The sequence below is a fragment of the Tamandua tetradactyla genome, chromosome 11 (genome assembly GCF_023851605.1).
Source record: "Tamandua tetradactyla isolate mTamTet1 chromosome 11, mTamTet1.pri, whole genome shotgun sequence".
Classification (NCBI taxonomy): domain Eukaryota; kingdom Metazoa; phylum Chordata; class Mammalia; order Pilosa; family Myrmecophagidae; genus Tamandua; species Tamandua tetradactyla.
The window spans coordinates 77,431,184-77,451,120 of NC_135337.1; the positions used below are offsets into that span (position 1 = coordinate 77,431,184).

At 54.0% G+C, this 19,937-nt stretch overlaps 1 protein-coding gene across 3 annotated transcripts in view; it reads left to right on the plus strand.

The window, feature by feature from the left end:
* Positions 1 to 16,950, plus strand: part of DPP9 (dipeptidyl peptidase 9) — a 47,319-nt gene extending 30,369 nt beyond the window's left edge. The window contains exons 15-22 of one of the 3 annotated variants that reach the window (XM_077121076.1): positions 5,610 to 5,762; positions 6,339 to 6,474; positions 8,792 to 8,937; positions 9,916 to 10,062; positions 11,849 to 12,001; positions 12,609 to 12,751; positions 13,908 to 14,019; positions 15,793 to 16,950. In XM_077121076.1, the coding sequence (XP_076977191.1) occupies positions 5,610 to 5,762; positions 6,339 to 6,474; positions 8,792 to 8,937; positions 9,916 to 10,062; positions 11,849 to 12,001; positions 12,609 to 12,751; positions 13,908 to 14,019; positions 15,793 to 15,885 (1,083 nt within the window). In that variant the 3' untranslated portion in view covers positions 15,886 to 16,950. Of the gene's footprint in view, positions 1 to 5,609; positions 5,763 to 6,338; positions 6,475 to 8,791; positions 8,938 to 9,915; positions 10,063 to 11,848; positions 12,002 to 12,129; positions 12,265 to 12,608; positions 12,752 to 13,907; positions 14,020 to 15,792 lie in introns of those variants that run through there. The other 2 variants (XM_077121077.1, XM_077121078.1) reach the window with 2 other exon arrangements.
* Positions 16,951 to 19,937: the final 2,987 nt, after the last annotated feature.

Sequence of the window (19,937 nt, forward strand, 5' to 3'; positions counted from 1 at the left end):
TGCACGCGCGCGCACGCTCGCTCACACATGCCCATGCTCATATACTCATACATGCAGATACACCATCACATGTGTGCACAGATGCTCACGCACTCAGTCACATTTGCACTAACACACACATGCATGATCTCACGACACGTTGACCCACCCCCATGCGTACTCACATGCACGCATACGCTCACCTGTGCACACAAATTATACTTTTACACACATATGCACACTGACACCATCGTGTGTGCACACACATACACGCATGCTCATACTCAGAGACATTTACACAGTTGCTCTTACCCGTGCGCAGTCTCACACACTGACACACCCTCACATGCACACATGCTCATATATATCCTTGTGCTCCCATGCACACTCATATGTTATTATATGCACGTGCAATGGCAACCCTTACACACATGTACATGCTCACACTCACACACACACATCGGCACCCACATTCACACACTCACACCTGCACACACTCCTGCTCGCACACACCCTCCTACTCCAATCCAAACCCTATGTGCCTGTGGCTTCTCTCCCCTCCTGGCTGCTCCTCTCCTGCTGCTGTGCCCCCTCCCCTGCTCTCCCCTGAGGTGCACACCCAGGGCCCCAGGGAGCTGTGGTTTCCATCTGGCTGGAAACCACAGCCTAGGCCCATGGAGAAGGGGCTGCTCTGAGCACCCGTTGGTTGGCCCCTGCTTTTACCCATGGAGGTCAAGGCCCCTGCCTTTCCAAGAACCCTTGGGACATCCAGGGAGCCCTCCTGCCACTGGTAGCATCCTCTCCCCCAACACAAAAGTTTGTGGGGCCGTTCACGCAGCTTCCCACCCAGCCCACCTCCAGGCCCCCAGCCCCCAGCCCACAGGAGGTTCTCGAACAAGAGACGCAGCTGCGGAGTCGAGAGGCCTACTGTCCTCTCACCCCCAGAGCATCTACATAATGTGCCCAGCCTTTGCCTCCACCAAAGGGTCTTCATCACAGTCCACTTCTCTAGAGTCCACAGTTCAGGGAGCGACCCTAAGAGCAAACCTCCCAGCTCCCTGCCGCATGCCAAAATGGATCCTGCTGGTTCATAGATAGGTTCAGCTATAAAGAATGAAACTGTACAAGCAAGAAGAGAGCTCGGTGAATGTTTTTATAGTCTTGAGGTGGGGGAGCCAACGGAACCCCCTGCCCAGAGTTGGCAAAAGAAGTGGAGCTGGGCACCCCATCAGCATGGCTGGGGCAGCGTGGCTAAGCCTTTCTGAGTGCCCAGGCAGCGTATGTTATGATGTCCGTGTGCTTCTCCCGTGGCCCGGCACCCCCCGTTCTAGGCAGGCCCTGCAGGTTCACCGCAGTGTTTTCTGGATATTGTACACAAGTGTGCATCACAGGGTTGTTCTCAGTGGGAGAAAACAGCGCTCGAGTGAGTGCTGGTCGCTGAATACTGGTGATGTAGAACCGTGCTGTCCGTTAACTCCAAAAGGCTTCACCGCACGCTGCTAGGAAGGAGGCACGTAAAACTGCACAGCACGTTCCCACTTCAGTAAAATCCCCTCTTCATGTCTCAGGGTGCGAGGTGGGGCAGCCAGGAGGTCGTTGACAGAAACCTTTCAGGATGGCCCTTCTGGGGTGTCTGCGTCTGGGCCTCAGCGTCACCCCTGGGCCCTCGGCCCCGCCCTGTGCCTCTCTCACAGGGCAGCTGTTACTGCATTTCCTCCTCTGCCAGGAGGGGGCGTCAGAGAGCTCTGGCCCTTCCTCTTTCTATCAGGGCATCTCAGCCTCAGTTTTCTTGACAACACACCAGTGGGTCATCCTTGCTGGCTGGAGGTGGGCTGGGAGGCATTGAGCAGCCTCTCTGGGCTCCCCCAACCCGCTGCCAGGAGCTCCCCTCCCCACTGTTCCTAGCCACTGCCTGTGGCCCCTGGGGAACAGAGTCACCCCCAGGTGAGAGCCTGGGCACTCTGTCAGCCTTGGGTCCAGGCTGCCCACGAACCCCGGCATAACTGGTTCCTCTATTGTTTGAATGTTTCACCATTTGTATGTCTTTAATTTTAAAAATCAAAAATGAGAAAGGGTGGGCTCGAATGTCCCCTCCAGGGCCATGCAATCCCGTTCACCTTTGAGCCAGACCTCACTGGGGTGTAAGCTCCCGTCCCCAGCCCTACCCCACCCCTGCCTTTTGGGGTGTTCCCAGGAAGGCCCCGAGGCTCTGGAGGGTCCCTGCCTGGAAGGAGCTGGGAGGGGCCTCTCGCTCCTCTTGGTTAGGACAGAACCAGCACATAACCACATGGAGCTGCCAGTGACATCCGCTATTTCTAGAAAACCTCCATTTAGAAAGTCTGGTAACAATGAAACTTCAGGGTGTGTGCTGCAAAAGGAATTGTTCTGGGTAAGACTAAAGCTGGCCTCCCCCACGCTCAGCAACCTCTTCCCCTCCATGGAGGTGTCTGCTGTGAATCTTCCTTCCTCTTGACACAGCTCACAGGAAAACAGTGCTGCTTTATTTTAGGGGTTTGTGGGTTGCTTTGAAGATACAGTTTATACAGCCACAGAGAATTGTGCCGCCATTATGTAACCAACCCCTATTTTTGGACATTTAAGTTACCATTCTGAAGTATAATGGAATGCTCTGAGAGTCTTTGCTTGTGCAGTTTGGGTGCCTCTTGGATGACTTCCTCAGAGAAATTCCCAGGAGCTTAGTTAGCTGGACAAAGGGTACTTCCTTTTAGAAGTGTTTTGCCCGCATATTGCCAATTGGCCCCGAAAAGTTGGTTCTGGAAGGTGGCTGCACACGAGCTCGTCTCCTCGCCCTTTCCCCAAGAATCTTTGCCCCTTTGTGGGTGTAGGTGTTTGCATGTCTTTTTTTTTTTTAAATTGAAATATCTTCATGCAGCATGCAGTCCATCCAAAGTATACACATCAGTGGCTCACAGTATCATCACATAGTTTTGTATTCACCATCATGATCATTTTTAGAACATTTGCATCACTCCAGAAAAAGAAATAAAAAGAAAAAAGAAAAAGCGCATACATCCCATACCCCTTAACCTCCTCTCTCATTGACCACTATTATGTCTACCCAATTATTTTTTACCCCTTAACCCACCCCCATTATTTATTATTCTTATTTTTTTTACTCATCTGTCCATACCCTGGATAAAGGAAGCATCAAACACAAAGTTTTCACAATCACACAATCACATGGTCACATTTTAAAGCTCTGTAGTTTCACAGCCATCTTCAAGAACCAAGGCTATTGGAACACAGTTCAACAGTTTCAGGTACTTCCCTCTAGCCCCCCCAATGCACCGATATCTATAAAATGCAAAAGAATAACTTCAGGATAACTTTTACTCTGTTTGAAATCTCTCAGCCACTGAAACTTTATTTTATCTCATTTCTCTCTTCCCCCTTTTGGTCAAGAAGGCTTTCTCAGTCCCATGATGCCAGGTCCCAGCTTGTCCTTGGAATCCTGTCCCACATAAGGGAGTCATGTCCCATGTAAGGGGAAAGACAGTGAGTTCACCTGCTGAAGTTGACTTAGAGAGGCCACATCTGAGCAACAAAAGAGGTTTTCTGGGGGGCAGTGATTCTTAGGCATAATCATATGTAATGGGTAGGCTTAGCTTCTCTCTCTCTCTCTCACTCTCTTTTTTTATATATATACTTTTTTATTTTATAGTATAACATATGTACAAAGCAAAGAAAGTAAAAAGCAATAGATTTCAAAGTACTCTTCATAAAGCAGTTACAGGACAGATCCCAGAGTTTGTCATGGGCTACCATACGATCCTCTCAGATTTTTCTTCTAGCTGCTCCAGAATATAGGAAGCTAGAGGGCTTGAATATTTTTTATCATCACAATCGACTTTTTTCTTTTTTGTGAAAAGTAACATATATACAAAAAACAATAAATTTCAAAACATGTATCACAATTAGTTGTAGAACAGGTTTCAGAGTTTGACATGGGTTACAATTCCACAATTTTAGGTTTTTACTTCTAGCTTCTCTAAGATACTGGAAACCAAAAGAGTTATCAATTTAATGATTTGACATTCATATTCATTTGTTAAATCCTATCTTCTCTGTAAAACTCCACCATCACCTTTGATCTTTCCATCCCTCTCTTTAGGGGTGTTTGGGCTATGGCCATTCTAACTTTTTCATGTTGGAAGAGTCTGTCACTAATATGGGGTAGGGGGATGGAAATGTCTGATGTTCTAGAGTGGCTGGACCCTCTAGGTTTTAGGGCTTATCTGGTCCAGGGACCTATCCGGAGGTTGTAGGATTCTGGAAAGTTTTAGCTTCTCTTTTGCAGGAATAAGTTTCATAGGGGTGAGTCTGAAGGTGAGGGCTCAGTGCTTGTTTCTTGTGGTTTGACTAGCAAAACTGCACTCATCCCCCACTCCCCCGTTCTTGGGGAACAGTTGCGATGCAGAATGCAGGCTGGGTCTCAGGGTTGAGGCCATGGTGGTGGCTGGGCTTTGCCAGGCAAAGATTCCGAGAAAGAATTCCCGAGCTACAGGTGAGGTGTCCTGCTGGTTGCCAACAACAGCCCTCTCGGACTAAAGTCAGAAGGGGTGCTCGTGCCTTCTCTGCACCCCCTGCCCTGGGGCTCTCTGCTGCTCCTGCCCCTGCCAGCCATCCCCTTCGGCACACCTGCCAGTGTGTCATTACCGGCAAGTTCTCGGGGATGCCAGGGGGGCTCAGGAAGAGTCACAGCCCAGGTTAGAGCCTCTGCCCTTGCAAGGAGGGTCGCAGTCATACTGTGCCCTCCTGCCTGTCCATCTGTCCTTCCTGAGTTGCACCCCGCCCTGCTCCCCCAGCAGGCTGCCTTGCCCTTGCCCTCGGTTCCCTCGTACTGTGCAGGGACTTCCCAGATCTCCAGCTGCTCCCACCTGGCCCCTCGGCCCTGGGCGCTGGGCAGAGCCCTCCCTTCCACACAGTCCTTGATCCTGAGGACTCCTCTCCCCTCAGTTACTTCCCGGGCAGACCACCAGGCACAGCTCTCCTAGCACACACTGAGGAAAAGCGATCACCTATTGGCAGGTCCTGGGCCACCCCCAGCACAAGGAACTCTTCCTGCTGCTCCTGATGGTGTCACCCGAGAGCCACACCAGGGCTTAAGTGGGTCCCCCAGAAAAAAAGGGGGCAGGGCAAGTTACCTATTAACCCCTGAGAGCCTGGGTCAGAGGATGGACTGACCCCCATGGGGCCATCGGGCATCACACGTCCCTCCGACTCAGGCACTGCGGGAGTTGCTGGGTGGGCATTTTGGATCCAAACCCCTCCCGAGCCCTGGGGTCAGCGCGGCCAACTCAGGGTCTGCCTTTAGCCATGGGGTCAAACCAGCACCTCCCTCAGAGACAGTTCTCCAGTCAGTTGGAGCCACGTGGGGGAGAAACGGCCCCTCCTGCCCTTCACATCCTTCAGACAGGGCCCCTCACTGTGCCAGGAAGCCCCTTGGGCCCATCCTGGGGTAGGGGCAGGGAGGGAGACGGTCTCAGAGAAGGGGGGCCTCACTGCCCCGACCCCAGGAGCACTCCTGCTCTGCATATGGCCAGGGAAGTGCACGTGGCGCCGGGAGCCAAGTCTGGGAATGTGACAAGGGGTGCCCGTTCTTCTTGCAGATCTGGGTGAATGAGGAGACGAAGCTGGTGTACTTCCAGGGCACCAAGGACACGCCCCTGGAGCACCACCTCTACGTGGTCAGCTACGCAGCTGCCGGGGAGATCGTGCGCCTCACCACGCCCGGCTTCTCCCACAGCTGCTCCATGAGCCAGGTGGGCCCCTAGCTCCCGCAGCTGCACGGCAGTGGGCTGTCCTACCCTCCCAGCGAGGGGAGGGGAGGGAGCACATGTCCACGAGACCTCAGGGTCAGCAGCAAGACTACCTGGAGCCTGGCCAGCTGCCCAGTGCTGCCTCTTCGTGCGCTGTGGGCCCGGCCCTCGGTCTCTGGGGCATGGGTTCTAGACCCGCAGGCGAGTGGGGAAAGGGGCCTGTGCTGGGTAGCAGCTGCCTGGCTGTGGAACTGGTAGAATGGGTGAAAGATCAGCATCCAAGACTCAGGCTCTGGCTCCAGCAGTCACTTGTGGCCAGGGAACGAACAGCCTTCTCCCAGCCTCAGTTTCCTTATTTGCAAAGTAGGGCCGATGGTCATGGTACCCCTCGTGTGAGTCACATTCTGTGGTTTCAGTGCATGAGCACAGAGAAACATAGCAAGTGGTTGATGAGGATTCGCAGATGGTGGGAGAGTGTGCAGGGGTGGGGGGTGGAGGTGGATTCCTCCCCGTTGCCAGTGGAGGGGGCGAGCCACCTGGCCCCCCACGGTGCTCAGTGCCCCCTGCTGCTCCCCACAGAACTTCGACATGTTCGTCAGCCACTACAGCAGTGTGAGCACACCGCCCTGCGTCCACGTCTACAAGCTGAGCGGCCCTGACGATGACCCCCTGCACAAACAGCCCCGCTTCTGGGCCAGCATGATGGAGGCGGCCAGTGAGTGACTGCCTGGGACCGTCCTGGGTGCCCTTTGCTGAGCCCGCCCCCCCTTCAGCTCCTCCTAGGAGCCCCTGAGAGCTCATCCTGCAGCCTCACCACTGGCCTGACCGTCTCGGGGTCTCACCCACTCCCGGGAGTCTGAGTCGTGAGCTTCAGGAGAGGGCTGGACCATGCAGGGCAGATCACAGCTCAGGCGCAACTGCCCAGCAGAGGACAGCAATGGGAGCAAGAGTCACGTGCAGACACAGTCCATGCCTTCAGAAAGCTCTCCAGCTGCTGGGGAGAGTGGCTCCTAAAAGGGAGGTAGCTACAGAGATGGGGACACCAGTGCCCACTGGCAGGGCAGGCCGGCAAGTACCCCAGGGCTCAGGCATCTTTGGGCCCTGAGACTGCCATCTCCCGGAGAACCTGGCCTGTGTCCCAAAGCCTCTGCTTGTGGAAAGAGCACAGGCGTCATGAGCAGGGCCTCAGGGCAACGGGAGGCATCAGCTTGTTTTGGCAAAGAGGGGGGCAGGGTTCTGCCCAGGTGACCCCAGGTTTGAACTCTGGCTCCATGAGAGGCTATGGGAGCTTGGACCCAGCAGTTCCTCGCCCTTCGGTGTTTGCTTATCAGTGACATGGTACAGCAGGAGTGTGCAGAATGGAAAGTAGGCACTTAGCACTGCGTCTGGCACCTGGGAATCACTCAGTAGATGGGGTCGCCTTTCCTGACCACCCCTGGATTTCCAGACAGTGCTGGACAATAGGAATGTCTGGCATTCACGGGGTGTGTGGTGGGCTAGAAGGCATTTTAACGTCCCATTACCTGTGGGAAGAGAAAGAGATAAAATGTTGTCTCCCCTGTCCGGTGGCTGCGTCCCTCCTGACCTCACCAGTGAGGCCACCGGGAATTGGTGCCCTAATTTTACAGATGGGGTGAGCGAGGGTGAGGCAGGGAAGGGCCTAGCCGGGGTCCCCCATAAAGCAGTGTCCTGACGCCATGTGTTGGGTTTGCAGGGAGGAGGGCCTGGGGCTCCATAGCCCAGAGCATGGTCCTTTGCAGTATTCTGGAAACCCCCAACCTGAGCCCTGTTTGAGGACCCCTAAAGCAGAGTCAGCAAATCCAGCCACCGCTAGTCAGTGACAGGTTGCCATGGCTGCCTGCACATGGGGTAGTTGTTCCACTGACCCTCTGCCCGTAAAACCAAAAATATTTACCATCCGGCCCTCTACAGAGAATGTTTGCTGAGCTCTGACCTGTTTTCCTGTCGTCCCCTTTCTTTTAAATCGGCACTATTGACCTAAGTAAACTCACCTTAAAGAAATACTGCCCCACTGTTGTGACGGAAATCCATCGTTACTCTGCAAAGATACAGGTAGCCATAAAAATCAGTGACAGCAGTGAGAAAATGAAAGATGAACTATTCATTAAGTCCCAGTAGGCGTCACCATCTCTGTAGGGCATCAACACATGTTAGGGTGCTGCTTCAGGCCAAAATGAGTCCTTCTCAGGGTTCCCAGAAAGACTGAAGAGAGGTTGAGGGGGGTCACTGCTTGCTCACCGGGAAAGTCTGTGCTCGAAAGGCCAGCTGTGGGACCCGCCTGTGTCTTCACCCGCGTCCACCCGGGCAAGTTCCCACGCTGGACTGAGGTCTGAGTTTGTTCCTCTCCTGAATCATTTCTGGCCCAAGGAATCTGTTATGTAAACTATTGGAAAATGCTTCCAATTTTCCAATAGTTTACATAACAGATGGGTATAAGATGGGAGCTTCCTGTTGACCCTTGCCTCAGTTTGCAAGTACCCCACATTGGTCGGCTTAACCAGCAGGAAATTTCTTGCCTCACAGTTTGTGAGGCCAGAAGCGTGGCATCAGGGGCTCCTGATACTGGCCCTGGGTTGCTGCGGTCTTGGGGGTCCCTGGCGGCATCCCTGTCCCCCTGCCCCGAGGTGCGTGTTCCCTCTCTCTTTTTCCTTGTCTGGCTTTTGACTTCTGGCTATGCCCAGATTTCCTCTCTTCATAAGTCTTTCAGACCAGGGTCCGCCCCAATGGCCTCATCCACACAGGATCTCTAATGGCCCTTTTCTCCAGCATGCCCACACCTTACCAGATCAAGGCATCTTCCAAGATCCTCTTCTCCAGCGGGTCCCCACCCACCGGGCCTGTGGTTAGGACTTGAGCACGTCTTTTGTCGGGGGCACAAGTCCATCCCCAAAACCCCCCAAGGCTTGGGGCGAGGCAGCAGAGTGCAGGCATCAGTCGACATGTCCCCCCACCGCGGCCCACCTCAGCCCTGTCTGGCCTGTGGGTCTACAGTGCTCTGTCTTCCCCTGCAGGCTGCCCCCCTGACTACGTGCCCCCAGAAATCTTCCACTTCCACACGCGGTCCGACGTGCAGCTCTATGGCATGATCTACAAGCCGCATGCTGTGCAGCCAGGAAAGAAGCACCCCACGGTCCTCTTTGTCTACGGAGGCCCCCAGGTGGGTGCCGGCCCTGCTTCTCAGCCCGCCCTCCCCACCCCCCCACCCCCACACACACTAGACTTGGACCCTGCCTGCCACCCAGCACCCCACCCCACTCCGCCACCCTCCATGTCCGAGCATCTGAGAGTCTCAGGGCCCCTTGGTTGCGTGCCTTGGCACACATCCCACCCTTTCCTGCCTACCCACTCCTTCGTCTCTCTGTAAAGACTCCCTGACTCCCATGGGTCCATCTGTGTTACATGTCCCAACCCCAGCAGTGACCAACACTCACTCCCTTCCAGCCAGCTCCCAGCCAGGGCCAGGACCTTGTTCACCAGCTAAAGGGGCAGATGGGGCCTTGGGCCGCATCCTCCTAGAAGGAGCAGGCCAGGCCAGCGGATTGGCAGATGGACTCCTTCTAAGGCAGTGGTTCTCAACTACTGGGGATTCTGCCCCCAGGGGATATGGGGCAGTGTCTGGAGACACTTCTGGCTGTGACCACTTGGAGGGAGGGGAGGTAGTGCTGCTGGCTTCAAGTGAGTGAGTGGGGGTTGGAATGTTGCCACACAGTCCACAATGCTCAGAGCATCCCCACATGCAGAGAATGATCCGGGCCCAATGTCAGGCCAAAGGGAAGACCCTGGGAGAAGTCTGGCTGCTCAGAGTAAACAACTGCCCACCACCCCTGGCCTCCCACCCCACCAGAGTTTGGTGCTCTTTTTTTTTTTCCTTTTTAAAGAGAACGGAATGGTACAAAAGAGGGAGAATGAGGAAGAGGGAGCCTGAGCTGGGCCTTTCTCCCAAGCAGAGGGCCCCAGTAGAGTTCACTCCCCCTGATCCCAGAACCCATCTGGGCCATCCATAGCCCTAACGATGAAATCCGGATGCTTTAATCAGGCCAGAGGTCGCCCTCTGCCCATCCTGCCTGGAGTCTGCTGGAGAGGAGATGGATTGCACTCAGTACCCCACCTCTCCCAGCATGTCTTCCCTCCTCAGGTGCAGCTTGTGAATAACTCCTTCAAAGGCATCAAGTACTTGCGGCTCAACACACTGGCATCTCTGGGCTATGCTGTGGTGGTGATTGACGGCAGGGGCTCATGTCAGCGGGGCCTTCGATTCGAAGGGGCCCTGAAAAATCAAATGGTAACTTCACTTCCGAGTTGCGTCTGTCCCCTTCCTGTGTTGTGAAAGGAGCCCTGGGTTAGGTGGGCTTGGGGTTCACAAGTGGCTCTGGGAATACCACCCTCGGAGGTACAGTCCTGGCTAGGATACCACAGGTGTATGTGGGTAGCCTTTTGGAAACCAGGAGAGACATCCCACGTTGCTGCTTAGCTCTGGGCTGTGCCCGTGGGGCAGCATATCTACATCCCCCCTGGCCCTGGAGCACAGGGAGAGGGAGAAGTTGTCACTGAGACTCATCCAGATTCTCCAGTGCCAGCAAGGTTGACAGGAAACCTTGAAGGGGATAAGAGCCCAAGGCTGGGGGGAGAGCAGAGATACATGGCCAATAAGTAGTAGTGAATGATGATGGTGGTGATAACCATTGTGGAGATAGAAGTGTGATAGTGACGATGAGGTGATGGAGACGATGACAGTGATGATGGTAGTAATGGAAGTGGTGACCGTGGTGATGGTGGTGGCGGAGGTTGCGATGGTGATGGTGGTGATGGAGGTGGTGATAGTGGCATGATAGTGGTGACAATGATGGCAGTGATGAAGATGATATCAGTGATGAGGGTGGTGATGGTGATGACAATGGTGGTGACTGATGATGGTTGGATGACAGTATTGGTGGCGTTGGTGATGGTGGTGATGATGGAGGTGATAATGGTGGTGGTACTGGTGATAATGGTGGTGTAGGAAGTAGTAATGTTGGTGATGATGCTGGAGGTGGTGATAATGGTCGTGATGGTGATGATGATGATAATGGAGGCAGTGATGAAGATGGAGGTGGTGATGATGGTTGTGATGGTGATGATGATAATGGAGGCGATGATGAAGATGGAGGTGATGATGGTCGTGATGGTGATGATGGTGGAGGTGGTGATAATGGTCTTGATGGTGATGGAGGTGATGATGGTGGAGGTGGTGAAATGGTTGTGATGGTGATGGAGGTGGTGATGGTGGAGGTGGTGAAATGGTCGTGATGGTGGTCGTGATAGAGGTGATAGAGGTGATGATGGAGGAGGAGGTGATGATGGTCATGATGGTGGTGGTGGTGGAGGTGGTGATGATGGTCGTGATGGAGGAGGTGATGATGGTTGTGATAGTGGTGGTGGTGGAGGTGGTGATGATGGTCGTGATGGTGGTGGTGATGGAGGTGATGTTGGTCATGATGGTGATAGAGGTGGTGATGATGGTCGTGATGGTGATGGAGGGGGTGATGGTGGAGGTGGTGAAATGGTCTGATGGTGGTGGTGATGGAGGTGATGATGGTCGTGATGGTGGTGGTGGTGGAGGTGGTGGTGATGGTCGTGATGGTGGTAGTGATGGAGGTGATGTTGGTCATGATGGTGATCAAGGTGATGATGGTAGAGATGGTGATGATGGTCATGATGGTGGTGGTGATGGAGGTGATGATGGGGATGATGGTGATGATGGTGAAGGAGGTGGTGATAATGGTTGTGATGGTGATGGAGGTGGTGATGATGGCTGTGATGGAGGTGATGATGGTGACGATAGCCGTGGTGGTGGTGATGACGATGGTGGTGATGATGGTGGTGGTGATGATAGTGGAGATGGTGCCAGCTGTTTATTGAGCCTCAGCAAGTGCCAGGCTCCACACCTCCCCAGAAAGCAGGAGAGCCAGACGGGGAGCTTCCAGAGAACTGCTTTTGATGGAAGAGGGAGAAGACTCCCTGCAAGAGCAGCAGGACCAGGGCCAGGGAAGGGAAGAAGGCCACTGACAGGTGCCGACCTTGTCTCCCAGGGCCAGGTGGAGATCGAGGACCAGGTGGAGGGTTTACAGTTTGTGGCCGAGAAGTACGGCTTCATCGACTTGAGCCGCGTTGCCATTCATGGCTGGTCCTACGGGGGCTTCCTCTCACTGATGGGGCTGATCCACAAGCCCCAGGTGTTCAAGGTGGGTCCTGCCCTGGGCCCCAGCCCCGCCCCTGCCCATCCGTCCGGCTCCCCATGCCACTCGGAGCCCGTCCCCCTGGGGGAGGCACCTCGGCAGGAGCCTTGCCACGTGGCTGTTTCTCCCCGCAGCAGCCCCGCGGGGACCAGCCCCCCTTCTCATTGCCCGCCACTACTGATCCCAGGACTGCGTCCAGCTGCACAAAACCCCGCCAGCAGCTCTCGGTGGGAGGCTGAGCCCGGGACCCCCGCCTCGGATGGGCAGAGGTGGGGCATGGTGTGAAGAGGCGTCGGGGGAGGGGCCCCCGGCTGGCCGGCACTGTCCAAGGGCCCCACGGGGCGGCGACTGCGAAGAGGAGGAGGAGGAGGCAGGGGGCCAGGAAGGGCCCGGCAGCGGCGGGCCGTAGGCGCTCGTGCAGCTCCCCTGTCCTCAGGCAGCACCACCCTCTGGGAGACAGGCTCTGAGGGACCCCCCACCACCCCTCCACGTGCATGATGGTCCCCAATCTTCAGGGGAGGCCCCGGGTCGGCCGGCCAAGCGCCAGCTCCCAGGACCTGATGCATCTCTCTCTCTCTCTTTCTCTCTCTCTGCCCTGTCTCTGCATCCTCAGGTGGCCATTGCGGGCGCCCCAGTCACAGTCTGGATGGCCTACGACACGGGGTACACTGAACGCTACATGGATGTCCCTGAGAACAACCAGCATGGCTACGAGGCAGGCTCGGTGGCCCTGCATGTGGAGAAGCTTCCCAACGAGTAAGGCTCCCCCAGACCCTCAGGCCTACCTCAGTTGCCCCTCCGCGACCCACCCCCCTCCACCCATACTGAGCTCCCCTGACCCGGGTGGACCCTGCCTCCTTGCCTCCCCCTCTGTGGGCCCCACAGCCCCCCTCCCACCAGCCTGCGGGCCCAGGAGGCCCCTCTTTGCCCCAACAAACAGGCAAATAACCAGTTGCCGCTTGTATCACAGGCAGGCCTCCCTCACTCCCTAAAGCACTTTTCACGAGTCAGCCCCGGAAGAGCACAAGGCAGGCCTCTTCCGTCTGGTGTCCTGAACCCGAGCAGGCTCAGTGTCCTGGGTCCTGACACGTTCCCAGCACCTGGGCTATCCAAGCTCAGATGTCCCATTTCCTGCCTTTTGTGTTCAGTGCTTTCTCTGGTTGAAAGGAAATGTTGCTGGTTTCTGGCGTCCCTCCACCTACTTTATTTTCACCCCTCTCTACCCAGGCTACGCACTGGAATCACTAAAAGTATTTAAAATATGGCCTGCTCCCCCTCCCAAGCATTCTGCTTTCTTTGGCCTGGACTGCCATCCAGGCTCCTCCGAGGTTCTCCCTAGGGGTTGAACACTTCCAGTCAAGACCTGCCGGGTCCAATTCAGGAATTACTGGCCATTTACATTCATTTAATTAAAATGAACCAAAAGAGGAAATGCAGCTCCTCGGCCGCTTTCTGGCCCGTTTCAAGTGCTCAAGAGCCACATGTGGCGGGTGATGACATTGTACAATTCAGATCTGAAACATTCCCTTCGTCACAGTGCCATTCTAGAAGGTTCCCTGTAGCTTGGGCACCGTTCCCTAGGCAGGCACCCAGGCACCCACGCCTACACACCCCTCCCTCCTTTCATGGCAGCAGAGTCCCCGGGGCCTGCCACCCGGGCCCCAGGCCTCTGCGCCAGGGCCCTGCCTTTGTCCACTGCCGAGCCATTTCTTCTGCCCTCACTGCCCTGCTGGGGCAGGGAGGACATGCCGAGCCCCTGAGAACTGGGGCGGCAGGCCGAGCCCTGCACCATGGATTCAGGGCAGGAGAAGGTGGCAGGCAGGCAGGCAGGCAGGCACCCACCCAAGCACCATATCCCGTCCCTGCCCAGGGACTCCTGGCCTCAGACCCCTGCCCCCACCCTGTCTTCCAGGCCCAACCGCCTGCTCATCCTCCATGGCTTCCTGGATGAAAACGTGCACTTTTTCCACACCAACTTCCTTGTCTCCCAGCTGATTCGAGCAGGAAAACCTTACCAACTCCAGGTGGGTGTGCCGGATGCCTCTGGAGCCCTAATGGGTCCTTTATTCAACACATAGGGTGAGCAGTCCTTCACCCCACACTACCCTCAGCGCCAGGATCTCTGTGGCGCGTGGTGCAGGCCCAGCCCCTGCTCCCCGTCCGGCGGGCGGAGCAGACATTCCCACCGTAATGGGACCAGCACAAGGCACGTCTTAGACCGAGAAGTTTGCCTTGATGGAAGGGCACAGGGTGCTGAGAGCCCCTAATAGGGGTCAGAGAAGAATTCCCAGAGGAGGCCATGTGAGACAGACACCTAAAGATGGAATTAGACTCAGGGGAGCCGGATGGATGATGCCAGGCAGAGGGAAGGCATGGGAGAGGGAAACTCAGGGCCCAGGCTAGGTTGGCTGGGGCAAGCAGCAATGAGGGGGCGGGGCCTAGGTGGTGAGGGGCGGTGCCTTAATTGGGGTGGGGGGTGCTCTGGCTACAGAACGGGTCTGTTTATTCATTGTTGCATCCAAATGCTCAGCTGTCCTCAGGGGAGCACCGAGTTGCCTTTAGCAGAAGGGGAAACCAAGGGTCACGGAGCAGGAGGGACAGGGCTAGGCTGGGATCCAGCCTTTGAGTAGTTGGGCAGGCCCAGTGGTGCTGCCTGGATGGGGCAGGTGGGAGGAGGAGTTCCCTTGAGGGGGTGAAGAACTTGAGTGGGACCCACTTGGCAGCTGTCACATACCTCCCCCCCACCCCCGGCCATGTCGCCTCCAGAGCTCGCTCCACTTGCCAGCCCCCTTCAGCTCCAACTCCTTCACTCCAAGCCACTCCCTGTGGCTGTGGGCGGGCCTCACTTCCCTGTCTGTAAAAGAATCAGCCATGGCAGGGGTGGGGTGGGGGTGTGTCTCAGGGTGATGGGCTGGGTGGTGGCCGCGGGCCTGGAGAGAGGGATGGTCCAGAAGCCCATCTCACTGGCAGGAACAGGCAAGGAAGAGACAGCCTGACCCTGCCACCTCTGACTCCAGCATGACACAGGCCTCTTTGGATGTGGCTGGAGCAGGTTTCACACCTGTCCCCCAGCCCCCCAGGAGATAGTGGAGAGCTGTTGGGGGACCTCAGGAGACCTCGTGCAATGTCAGAGGAGAGGCATGTGTCCTGTCACTGTCCACCTGGTGGGTGGCAGCCTGGCCGGGTCTCAGGGGACTGGGTGGGTCCGTGGACGTGGCCCTTGACACCAGCATGTCCCTGTTCCCCAAAGCAAGGAAAGTAGCCTAGAAAACTTCACAAGGCTGAAAGGAGGCCATTCTGGAGGCTGGGAGCCTGGCATGTGCTGCAGACGGCCGGCTCTGGATGAGGGCAGCAAATGTCCGTGAGGCATGAAGCCTCTTCTCCCGGTGCCGAGATGGGCCTGACACACCCTTTGGAAGGACAGCTGGCCTTAGCAGAGGTGGTGGGAAACAGGCAGTACCGTTGTTTTAGTCTCACGGATATGAGTGCTCAGCACGCTATAAATGGTATCTTACTGAACCCCATTTGCAACATGGGGGCTGCTGTCAGAGGTTGTCAGTGGCCCCGAGTCACGCAGCAAGTTGGTGGCAGAAGTGGGATTCAGACCAAGGTTGGTCCCCTCGGAGTGTGGACTCCTTCCTTCTCACCGCCCCCCAGGAGGAGGGTGTCGGGGCATACCTCCTGATGGGGTGGCAGGGATGTTCTAAGCCCGAAGGAGAGAAGGAACCCTAAGGTTTGGGCATGCGATGGGGCAGGGTCCCTCGGTGCCTCTAGTGCTGCCTTCTCTCTCCACCCAGATCTACCCCAACGAGAGACACAGCATCCGCTGTCCCGAGTCCGGCGAGCACTACGAGATCACACTGCTGCACTTTCTACAGGAGAACCTCTGAGCCCGGCCTCGGGGCCCAGCCGCAGCCCGCCCGCCCAGAGCCTTCACGTTCAGAGCACAAGTGGCGCCACCGCCACCGCCACCAGGGGAAGCTGGCGGGAGAGACCGGGTGGTCCCTGAGACCCTGGTGCCGCGTGTCCTCCCGCCCCCCACGCTGGAAACCCACCCCTCTTCCCTGCCAGGAGCCGCTCACCTCTGCCAACTGAATGCCTTTGATTATTTTTGTAATGCTCCTGGTTTTTCGCCTGCTGCCACTTCAGCACCAGGATGGAGAGGTGGCGGCCCATTTCCACCAGGCATCTCCCCAGCCCGTTCCCTCCTGTCCCCTGTCTACTGGTGACTTCTATGGGAAGAGGGGATCGGAGCCCCACTGGGCCTCAGAGAATTCAGGGCCGGGGCCACCAGGGCTGGAAGAGATTTGGGGGGAACTAGACAGGCCCCTCTCGCCCCCCCCAGTGCTGTCCTCCTGGCCCCCAGCCAGCTGCAGCATCCTCTGCCTTGGGGCTCCCGACACCGCCCGGACAGCCGCCAGCCCCAGCCAGAAGCATGCCATTGCCTCCCCCCACCTCTTCTTTGTGGTTTTTTCCTTTTTTTTTTTTTTTTTAATTTGGTGGGGGGCACATTTTTTCATAACTATTTAAAAGACAAAAAGCAAGGGATGCCGAAATCCAGAGTGGGGGCCTGCTGCCAAGCACTGGGGTTCAACCTAGCCCCTGGTGAGCCCCGCTGCCCCTGAAGCCTGCCTGGGGGGGGTCTGGGCCATGCTGGGGGCTCCTGGGAGGCTGCAAGGATGTCTCGAGGTGACATCCACAAGGATGTCACCCCTGCCGCTCTGTACCCTCGGGCTGGCACTGAAACCCACCAAGCTTCAGTTCTCTGCTGGTCAGTGGCTACCTGCCCCCTCCCCAGCCCAGCCCCTACAAAGTGGGGTTCTGAGGCTGAGAGTTGGAAGCACCCCCACCACCCCCCCACCTCAGGGTCCTGCTGCCCCTCTCCTCCCCTCCCCGCCAAGGGTTCTGCCAGGGCCGGGGCAATTAAAAAAAAAAAAGAAAAGAAAAAAAAAAAACAGAAACAAACCACCTCTGCATATTATGGAAAGAAAATATTTTTGTCAATTCTTATTCTTTTATAATTATGCGTGTAAGAAGTAGACTCATTAAACAATTCCAGATGGAAACGCTCACCCCTGCCTGAGCTCCTTGGGGCTGGTCCCGGGTCCGCTGAGTGGGAGGGGGCCTTGGGGGGGGTGGCCGAGGCCCCTGGCGCTGGCCGAGGCCCCTGGCGCTGGGTGGGGCCACCCTGGCCCTGCAGGGAGATGTCCCTTAGACTGACACCCCAGGGCCCTCAGCGCTACTGCAGGTGGGCCAAGGGGGGTGTCATTTAGGGGCCCAGGGCTTCCCCAGAGCAACACCACGAGCTTCCCTGGCAAGATGCCGGCTGTGGGCGGAGGGGGGCAGGACTAGGCACACCCCTCTTCCTGCTGATCTGCCCCAGCCAGCTGGGCAACAGGGGCAACTAACAACTGCACAGCCAATGCTTACCTGCAGTCCTGCGTCTCTACCAGCGGGGGTGGACGAAACTCCTGTGCCATTTGCTCTCTCGGTCCTTGGGAAAGCATGCTTTGTTTTGTTTTTCAGATTTTTTTGTTTCGTTTTGTTTTTTAAGATTTTGATTTCTTTAGTCTTTAATGCAGTGCATGATTGCGTTAATGTTTTTCATCATACAGCTGTGCATTTATCATCACAATCGACTTTTTTTATTGTGTAACATAACATTCAAAGCAAAGATAGAAAACAACAGTTTTCAAAGTACTCTTCAATATAGTTACAAGTTTGTCATGGGCTACCATACCATCCTCTCAGATTTTTCTTTCTAGCTGCTCCAGAATATAGGAGGCTAGAAGGAATAAATATTTTTTTTATCATCACAATCGCCTTTTTTTCTTTTTTTGTGCAAAATAACATACATACAAAAAAGCAATAAATTTCAAAGCACATCACAACAATTAGTTGTAGAACAGATTTCAGAGTTTGGTATTGGTTACAATTCTACAATTTTAGGTTTTTACTTCTAGCTGCTGTAAGATACTGGAGACTAAAAGAAATATCAACATAATGATTCAGCAGTCATACTCATTTGTTAAACCCTACCTTCTCTGTATAAATCCACCATCACCTTTGACCTTTCTCCCACTCTTTAGGGGTATTTGGGCTATGTTCATTCTAACCTTTTCATGTTGGAAGTGGCTGTTGATAATATAGGGTAGGGCGATGGAACTATTCTGGAGAGGCTGGCCCCTCTGCATTTCAGACTTGATCCAGAGACCCTTCTGGAAGTTGTAGGTTTCTGGAAAGTTACCCTAGTGCCTGGAACCTTCATATATAAATAATACCCTAGGTGTTCTTTAGAATTGGCAGGAATGGTTTTGGTTGGGGTTTGGCAGCTATGATAGATACCAATGTCTAAATGAAGCTTGCCTAAGAGTGCCCTCCAAAGTAGCCTCTGGACTCTATTTGAACTCTCTCAGATGCTGATACTTTATTTGTTACTCTTCTTTTCCCCCTTTTGGTCAGGATGGCATTGTTGATTTGATCCCATAGTGTCAGGGATGGGCTCATCCCTGGGAGTCATCTCCCATGCCACCAGGGAGACTTTCACCCCTTAATGTCATGTCCCACGTAGGGGGGAGGGCAATGTTTCACTTGCAGAGTTGGGCTTATAGAGAGAGAGGCCACATCTGAGCAACAAAAGAGGTCCTCCAGAAGTAACTCTTAGGCATAACTATAAGTAGACTAAGCTTCTTCACTACATAATACATTTCACAAGAGCAAGCCTCAGGATTAAGGGCTTGGCCTATTGATTTGGATGTTCTAAATGTTTGACACAGGAGTCAAATATTTGATACTTCAGGGGTTTCCCTGGTGGTAAAGTTTAATAGTTCCATATTTTTTCTCCCATCCCTCAAGGGACTTTGCCAATACTTCTTTATTATCTGCTTAGTATACTCTGGGATGTCTCCAGGCATTACATTAAGCTGTACAAGCTTAACAGCTCTCACTCTTATTCTGGGTTCTCTGTGTTTGGATTGTTTAAATTATCTGTCTAGACACGTTGAGTTAGATTATGTGCTACAGAAAATTTAGGTTCTGGACAAAATAAACCTTTCTTCCTTTGGTCTCAAAGAGTAGATAAGCTTCTAAAATATAATGTCTTCCTTACCCCTGTATTCTGAATTACCTTAATCCCGACCTGCTCGGCTTCATTCTTATCTCTAAATACAAGATTATACATATATAAAACTGCCTCTCAAAACCCAGAAATAACAATTACCGCTCTGGACTAAATGTGACTGCTATAAGAGTTTATAATCTAGGCCCCTGTTTTCTTCTTCTTCTTATTATTATTATTATTATTTTTTCGTGGGCAGGCACCAGGAATCAAACCCGGGTCCTCTGGCATGGCAGGCGAGCATTCTTGCCTGCTGAGCCACTGTGGCCCACCCTTCTTATTTTTTTTAACTAAAAAAAAGAGTATATAAAAAAGATACAGGGCCATGGTGGCTCAGCAGGCAAGAATGCTCGCCTGCCATGCCAGAGGACCCAGGTTTGATTCCTGGTGCCTGCCCACGTAAAAAAAAAAAAAAAGATACAAAAGCATCATATTTTCCTGAAATAAGGAAAACGTTTAGTAACATAGATCAATACTATAGCAATGCAGATATTTGTAAGAACTTTCTACTTGCTATTCTGAGAACATTCACAGCTTTGACAGCTGATCAAATGGTATTTAAGTTGGTTCTTAATACTTAGAATTTAAGAACTTTGCTATCTGAATATGCAGATTTTTCCCCTGTTGCCTTAGTTGTAAATCGGCTTATGAAACTTACTGTGCAAACACAGGGTTTATGATGTTTATATGGATATTTTATTTAAATATGCTTAGGGTTAAGCCAACTAAGATATCCATTTTTGGTGGTTTTAAGTGTATTGTTTGTTTGCTTAAAGTAAAAAAAAGTTTAAAAAATTCTAACACTAAAAAAAGAAAAAGATACCA